This window comes from Littorina saxatilis, unplaced genomic scaffold (assembly GCF_037325665.1).
Source record: "Littorina saxatilis isolate snail1 unplaced genomic scaffold, US_GU_Lsax_2.0 scaffold_383, whole genome shotgun sequence".
Classification (NCBI taxonomy): domain Eukaryota; kingdom Metazoa; phylum Mollusca; class Gastropoda; order Littorinimorpha; family Littorinidae; genus Littorina; species Littorina saxatilis.
In genome coordinates, this window is record NW_027127255.1 from 85,970 (window position 1) to 93,976 (window position 8,007).

At 46.6% G+C, this 8,007-nt stretch overlaps 1 protein-coding gene across 5 annotated transcripts in view; it reads right to left on the reverse strand.

The window, feature by feature from the left end:
* Positions 1 to 7,835, reverse strand: part of LOC138955715 (dynamin-like GTPase OPA1, mitochondrial) — a 44,792-nt gene extending 36,957 nt beyond the window's left edge. For all 5 annotated transcript variants that reach the window (XR_011452336.1, XM_070327267.1, XM_070327266.1 and 2 more), the window contains exons 1-4: positions 7,711 to 7,835; positions 6,668 to 7,055; positions 5,995 to 6,132; positions 5,052 to 5,133 (exon numbers count right to left, since the gene is read on the reverse strand). Coding sequence is in view for 4 of the 5 variants with exons in the window: in XM_070327267.1 (XP_070183368.1) it covers positions 5,052 to 5,133; positions 5,995 to 6,132; positions 6,668 to 7,055; positions 7,711 to 7,742 (640 nt within the window). In the remaining variant the exon portion in view is untranslated. The remainder of the gene's footprint in view (positions 1 to 5,051; positions 5,134 to 5,994; positions 6,133 to 6,667; positions 7,056 to 7,710) is intronic.
* Between the last annotated feature and the right edge of the window lie 172 nt (positions 7,836 to 8,007).

An 8,007-nucleotide genomic window follows, 5' to 3' on the forward strand; every position in this document is an offset into this window, starting at 1 on the left:
CAACTAGGCAGCGAAAGCCCCTAGGCGAAACACGGCGGATCTAGAGGAGAGAACCTCGATAAAAAATTTGAGCTGCCATGAAGACGGAGCATGTTGGCTGAGGACAGCGGGCAGACCTTCTGTGCCGACACCCATCTACAGGAGAAAACCAGGCATGCACGCATCAAACCCAACATGGCCATACAAACGGATATTCGACGGTATGGTGCTCGTCCCGCGGATCGCCAGGCGGAGACAGCGCCGGGTCCCCAGCCTCAAAGGGGCCCAGCCTCAGCTACTGGTGAAGCGACTCAGAGTAACAACAGAAGGCAGCAACCCCAAGCATCAGTCAGTCAACCCAGTCAGCCGGATAAGTCAGCTGATCCGCTTGTCTTTGCACAGTGGAACGCTGAGGGACTTCGCAAGAAGAAACCCGAGCTACAGGATTTTCTCAGACGGGAGCAAGTCGACATCATCTGTATCCAGGAGACACACCTGACAGATGCTCACCGATTCTCCATGAGAGGATACGAGCTATTCCGACACGACAGAAGCAACCGTTCCAAGGGAGGCATTCTCACTCTCGTCCGGAACAACATACCTGCGATAGAAGTTGGAAGATCTACAGGAGAAAATGAATTTCTTGCAGTAAAGGCGATCCTCCAAGGGAGAGAATTCACAATCATCAACTTTTACTGTCCACCTGATAAAAACCTGGAACTACACACTCTGCATCTGCCTCAATCCAACCTACTGATACTTGGTGACTTTAACGGCCACTCCCCAAGCTGGGGATATCAAGACCTCAACTGCAGGGGAGAACAGATTGAAGACTGGATGATTGATGAAAATCTCATCCTCATCAACAAGCCGGACGACAAGCCCACCTGTCTGTCCCGAGCTTGGAAGACGACAAGTACCCCAGACCTCGCCATAGCCACTGAAGACATCCATAAGATCTGTGACAGGAGTGTTGCAGACCAGCTAGGAGGGAGTGACCATCTACCCATCCTGCTGAAGCTCTCCCTGCAAGAACAGGCCTCTCCCATGAGGAAAAAGCCTAGCTGGAACTACAAGAAGGCGAACTGGGCGAAATTTGAAAGGCTGACTGACATACTCTGCCAAGAAACCACCATCGACTCTACGCAGGACATTAACATCAACGTCAAGCGGATTTCTGACTGCATACTCCAGGCAGCACGGCAGAGTATACCGAGAGGAAGAAGAAAAGACTACAAACCATACTGGAGCAAAGATCTGCAAGATCTCCATGACAAGCTAAGATCAGCCAGAGAGCTACTCGAAAAGGACCCCACCCCAGAAAACACAACGGCCTACAACAAAGCGAGATCTGAATTTGATGAAGGAAAGACGAAGGAAATCCGCAAGTCTTGGCATGAGAAAACCAGCTCTCTGAACATGGAGAGAGACACAGGGAAGCTCTGGAAGCTCATAAAGACCCTAAATGACGACCACCAGTGTACACCAAGAGCAACACTCCTGAAAGAAGATGGAAAGATCTACACTGGGAAAAGAGCTGCTACCCTGCTTGCGGAAAACTTTAGAGAAGATAGTCTATTGGAAGTACCAAGAGAAAAAACAGCGGAGGTGCGAATGAGGATGAAGGAGGAGCTAAGGAAGCAGCAGCAAACATCAGCCTGCATGACTGATGACTTCACAATACATGAACTGAACAGCTCCACTAGACAGCTCAAGAACAAGAAAGCTCCAGGCAAGGACGGTATCACCAACGAGATGATCCGACACCTTGGCAGCCACACCAAACAGAAGCTTCTGGGCATCTACAACCAGTCCTGGAACTCTGGGGTCTTCCCTTTCAGCTGGAAGGAGGCCATCCTCACCCCAGTCCTGAAGAAAGGGAAAGACAGGCACAACAAGACCAGCTATCGCCCCATAAGCCTCCTCAGCTGCCTCAGCAAACTGATGGAACGCATGGTCAACCGCCGCCTGCAGCATCACCTGGAAAAGAACGGGCTGATCAACCCCACCCAGTCTGGCTTTAGAAAAAACAGAAGCACGGAGGACCAGATTACACTGCTCACCCAAGACATTGAGAACGGCTTTCAACAGAAAATGAAGACGTTGGCCGTCTTTGTGGATCTGACGCGAGCGTTCGACAAGGTCTGGAAGGAAGGTCTGCTCCTGAAGCTCCTCCAGAAACGCGTGTGCGGAAAGATGATTGCATGGATCCACAGCTACCTGTTCCAGAGATCAGCCCGAGTCAAACTGGAAGGACAGACAAGCATGCTGGTGAAGATCAGAGAGGGCGTTCCACAGGGCAGCTGTATCGCGCCGACGCTCTTCGTTGTCTTCATCGATGACATTGCTGACCACCTGTCCATGCACATCTCAAGGGCACTCCATGCAGACGACCTGGCTGTATGGACCAGAGCAGAACACATCACCACAGCAGCGTGCAGAATGCAGGAAGCAATGAACCACCTCTCAGACTGGGCCAAAGAGTGGATGGTCACGATCAACAGGACAAAAACCGAGGCCACATGCTGCTCACTCTCCCCCAAGAAAGAGGAGTTCACCCTGCGACTCGATGGCCAGAACATCCCTCAGCAAGAGACCCCAACCTATCTCGGGGTGAAACTGGACAGAAGGCTAACGTGGGCCCCGCACATCTCCGTCATGCACAGCAAAGCCACCAAGAAAATGGCTGTGATGAAGAAACTGTCTGGAACAAAGTGGGGCGCCAACATGAAGATCCTGACTCAAGTTTACACAGGATCTGTCAGACCCCACATGGAATATGCCTCAAACGCCTGGTCAACTGCAGCCAAAACCAACACAGACAACCTGGCCAAGGTCCAAAATGCTGGCCTGCGACTCATCACAGGAGGCATGAAGACTACCCCCATCTCGGCACTGGAGAAGACGGCAGGCCTGACCTCCCTGGAAGAGAGACGGGATGAAAAACTCCTGAGGCAGAGTGAGAAGATGAAGAGGCTCCCGTCCCATCCACTGCACTCTACACTCCAAGCCCCAACCAAAAACCGAATCAAGCGACGGAGCCCAAACCACCTGATCAAGGCACTTCAGCACAAGCACAAAGGCTCTCTACCCCCATCAACTGGCCAACCACTGGAAATGCTCCAAGACTATGAGGAATGGTCACTGGATGTCCCCCCCATCATCCTTGACGTCCCTGGGATTGGAGCAAAGCAAGAGCAACCAGAAGCAGTGCTCAAGTCCCTGACCCTGGAAACACTAGACAGGGACTACCCCACCACCACCTGGACCCAAGTCTTTACAGACGGCTCAGCCGAGCATGCTGTGAGGAATGGGGGAGGCGGTGTCTACATCAAGTTCCCTGACGGCAGCTCGCTCCGCAAGTCTGTCGCCACTGGCCTAGTCTCCACAAACTACCGAGCTGAAGCACACGCCTTGCACCTCGCAGCACAGACCTTGAACCAGGAAGAGGCATTACCTGGCCAGACAGTCTTCCTCACAGACTGCCGATCTCTCCTGCAGAGCCTTCAGACCAGAGAGAGAGAACAGATCCTGCAAGACATAAAGCAGGAACTGCACTACCTCAGCAGCAAAACCACTGTCGTCCTACAGTGGATTCCCTCCCATTGCGGAATCAGTGGCAACGAGGAAGCGGACAGACTCTCCAAGGAGGGAAGTAAGCTGGAACAGTCAGTACACCCCTCATCCTACGGAGAAAAAAAGACCCTCCTACGAAGTCACTTCAGAGCCGCCTGGAGGGAACGTCTGCTCCTGGGGGCCGAGGAAGACGATATCCATCAGCTGGATCGAAAACAGCAAGTCACCATATTCAGGCTCAGAACTGGACACTGTCGGCTCCTCTCCCACCTCTATCGCCTGAAGATTTCACATACGGACAAATGCCCGTGTGACACAGGCCCCCAGACACCAGAGCACGTACTGCAGGCCTGTCCAACCTTCGACACCCTGAGGCGCCAAACGTGGCCGAGTGAAGTGGAGCTCCGCGAAAAGCTGTGGGGGACAGCGGTATCACTGCGGCTGACTGCGGGATTTGCACTCAACACTGGACTGGACATCTAGATGTATGGCCGGGAACGTAGAAGAAGAAGAAGAAGTGTGTACCAATGTGATAAACTTAACCATGAAAACCCCAAAACACCATGGCATGCAGTCATATTATATCCACTTTCAGTAAACTGTTGAGAAAAAAATGATAAAACTAACAGTCCACCAAAATCATGAATAAGCTAGATATTAGACACATAATATCAAAAAACAGAAAGACGGAAAAAAAAAGAGGGACAGGAACTTTATATATGTATAAAATATATAAACACAGAAATGAAGACTGCCTGGTAGTAAGGATTCACGACCAATTATCAACTCAGAATTTCAGAAGTCTAGAAACTCATGTTTGTTATAATTTCTTTCTCATAAATTATGGCCAATCTACCATCTGCCAGACACTCGTCAAAACAAAATTGACAACCACATAAAAGATACAGGAAAACAAGAACAAGTACACATAAGCTGCTATGGTAATTGAATTAACCAAAAGATAAGCAACATAGCAACTACTCAGAAAACAAGGCCAGAGGATGGGATTGGCATGATGGTCTCAAACAATAACACAATGGGTATTGAAGCACTTCTCTGTCACGTACATATGTACTCTAAAACAAGGAAAGCATACCACAAGGATAGACTCCGTAGTTCTTATAGAACTGGCCAGGCGCTCTGTCGGCCATTTTGGGAAAGGTTACACAAATTATATCCACTACCCTACTGAAAATCACAGGAGTTCAAGCATTTTTTCCTGTATTGAACCATTCTAGAAAAGGTAACACTAACAATATTCACTGCCCTACCAAAATGTGCAGGATTACAAGGTATTTTTTCTTCATTTGTAAACTGCCAAAAATTTGCTATTTGTGAAAGCACACCATTAAAAGTTAGGCAGGACAGCGTACAACATATATTTTACTAGAAATACATTAAAATAATACAAAAACTGTTTCTCCTCTTAAAGAATAATTCTGTATGCCTATCATAGTGGTATGCTCTCCCCCTGGCCCCCAAGAAGAGTTGTTTACCCTGCGCCAATGCGCCCGCTACTCCCGTGCCTGCCGCGTCCAGCCACTCATTGAAGTTGGTCACTCCTCTCTTCAGCCAGCCCTGCAGGCAAATACAGAAAGACAAATGTCATACGGTGGAACACACCCCCCCCCCCCCCCCCCCCCCCCCTTTTAACACTTCCTGAACTTTTTTCTAGGACCTTGATTTTTTCGATTTTCTGTTGACAACCTCTGTAAAGTTACATCTATTTTAAAACTCCCTCTCGAGGCTCTGTAATAAGATCTCATTTTCTCAGATTTTTCGAGGTCTCCAAAGGGGTGTGTGACCATAAACATAATGCAAATAGCAAACGTGACATTTTCCGAACAGATTGGTACCACCAGGTTAACTTACCAGTGAATGTTTTTGTTTTGTCAATGATTAAATGTTTCAATTGCTAACCTTGCTTGTTTTTTGTACTTGAACTTTTGTCACATTGATGAGCAATCAGGTTCACAAGGAACTGTGTCAACAACAATGACAACAGCAAGAACGATGTGGGCATCATAACCTTTTCAAAGATGATTAAAAAATCAAGAAAGGTATGTTAGTGGAACGTTTAATTTGTGACAAAACTAAACATAACGTTCACTGATCTTTGAGCCAGCGGTCTTTTAAGTGGACAGAGAGACAAACACTTATCATTTATTTTTTTAAAGATTCCTTTCAAAGATGGTCACTGTAACTGAGTTGTCTGCAAAATCCTAGCTGTTCAAAAAAAAGTTTTCTCACTCGTGTGTAACAAAAAGGTCAAAATGTCACAAATCTGTGCATTTTGAAAACAGAGAGAGAGAGAGAGAGAGAGAGAGAGAGAGAGAGAGAGAGAGAGAGAGAGAGAGAGAGAGAGAGAGAGAGAGAGAGAGACAGACACACAGACAGACAGACAGACAGAAAAACAGAGAAACTTTTGAACTTTTCTACCTTTTCAGGAAACTTCTCCTGTGCACTTGACACAAGCTTCCGCAGAGAGTCAGATGCCTGTTGCAGTGTGTCTGATTCTGGTAACATGTCTTTCAGCCACCCTAGCTCAGGCAGGTACTGTTTTAAGTCCTCAAATTTCTGTAAGAAAAAACCCAGCTTTTGATTAAAGAAAAATTCTAATGATAACTACCCCAACCCATAGAAGGGCCTGAATGTTTCAATAACGTTATACATTTAAAATGTCTTTTTATTTTTATTTTACAGACAACCAAATTCAATCTATCCATTTAGCAGTCTAGTTATAAAATCAGACTGTTATTTTTTTTATAATTCCAGAACGCATAATTTATTCAGACAGGTAAAGTCAAGTGAATGTATTCATTTGCTTTTGTTGTGTAGATTATCCATCACAGCAAGAAACCACCACAATCTTAGATATCTCTAAAGAAGGGAGATAATGGATTTGAATCAAGTAAAAAATAAATCCCCAGACATGGAACAGAGACAATTAAACAACCAGAAAATCACATTATGATAGCATTTTCTTCATCTTTAAAACACATAGACACACACATGTATGCATGCACATACACACACATGTAGGCACACACACAAACACATGTATGCACACACACACGCACACACACTGTGACACACACACACACACTCATACCTGGTTAGCCGCTACACCTCCGCCCACTGCTCCAGTCAGAATCAGGTAACGCATTTTGAGGAAACGCCGGAGACCAGCAAACACACGGGTCACTCCAGACATCTGCCTGTAGCTCCCACTTGACAGGAGAATATGTCTCAGTAACAGTTCCCTCGGTGTCTTAGGACTCCGTATGCGAAAGATGGTGTAAGACCGGGACAGCTGGAGGTTCCTCACGTGCAGACGCATGAGCTGCGCCTGTGAGAGTTCACTGTTGAAGATGAGAACTGTGTTTTGTCCTGACTGGGCGTTGTGCCTGGCCACCACTGACAGATTCCGCTCTGCCTCTGCCGTGTGTGGTGCCCATGCTGTGGGCTTGGCTTTGCGGAAACATACTGCGCAGTGTGGCCTGAAACAGTCAGAAGCAAAGGAGAATAGCAGTTTGTTCAAGTATACAGTACATGCTTCACCCACATACACACACAGGGCCTCGCACACACACAGGGCCACACACACACAGCAACACACACACACACACACTTACACTTTCTGGCAATTCAAATTTCAAAGGATGTCATGTATTTTTGTCAACGTCGCATGGTTCACAGTGACTGCTGCGGTACTGAATGATTATATACATGTATAGACATGTTCTCGAATTTTGACGAACAGATCACAAAAGAAGCATGCAATACACACCTAAAACTAGTAAAAGACACCCACAGATCTTGCCACTACTAGTACTAATGTACATGATTCAGAGCATCAGCGTATACTGTATAGATCTACGCCGCGGCATGACTCCAAAGGCTCAACATTAGCGACACGCTATTTCTCTAGCTTGACTGCTCTTTGCAGTTTCGGTATATAGCATAAGTATCCATACGGCATTATCTAATAACAATGTCGTTGCCTCTGTGATCAGATAAAAACGAAAATTGAAAAAGACGTCTGCACCTGTTCAGTAATGACCCGTTTATCATTGGTGACATTTCAAAACGAACAAGCCTGTATTCACAAGATCGAACTGCCTCAGTTATTGAGTCGATAACAACATCACTTACCCGTGATGGCCATTCATCAAATTTCGAAGCATCTTGTACTAATCCACGAGGGTTCAGCAATGAAACTTCTCTCTCGTCTTCTTCATCATCTCGACTGACGAAAGAGCTCGACCAGTTGGACATTCGTAAGTTTCGAACAAATAAATAAGAACCAACCATCAGTTCCATAAGTGGAATCATAGTTTACAGCTATAAAAACTGACCACGAGAAGCACTTTTTTCGGAAAAGACTCTAATATACGCAATCATCTCCACAGAATGCAGTTTTCTACGGAAATGAGGTTAGCAGCTTTACGT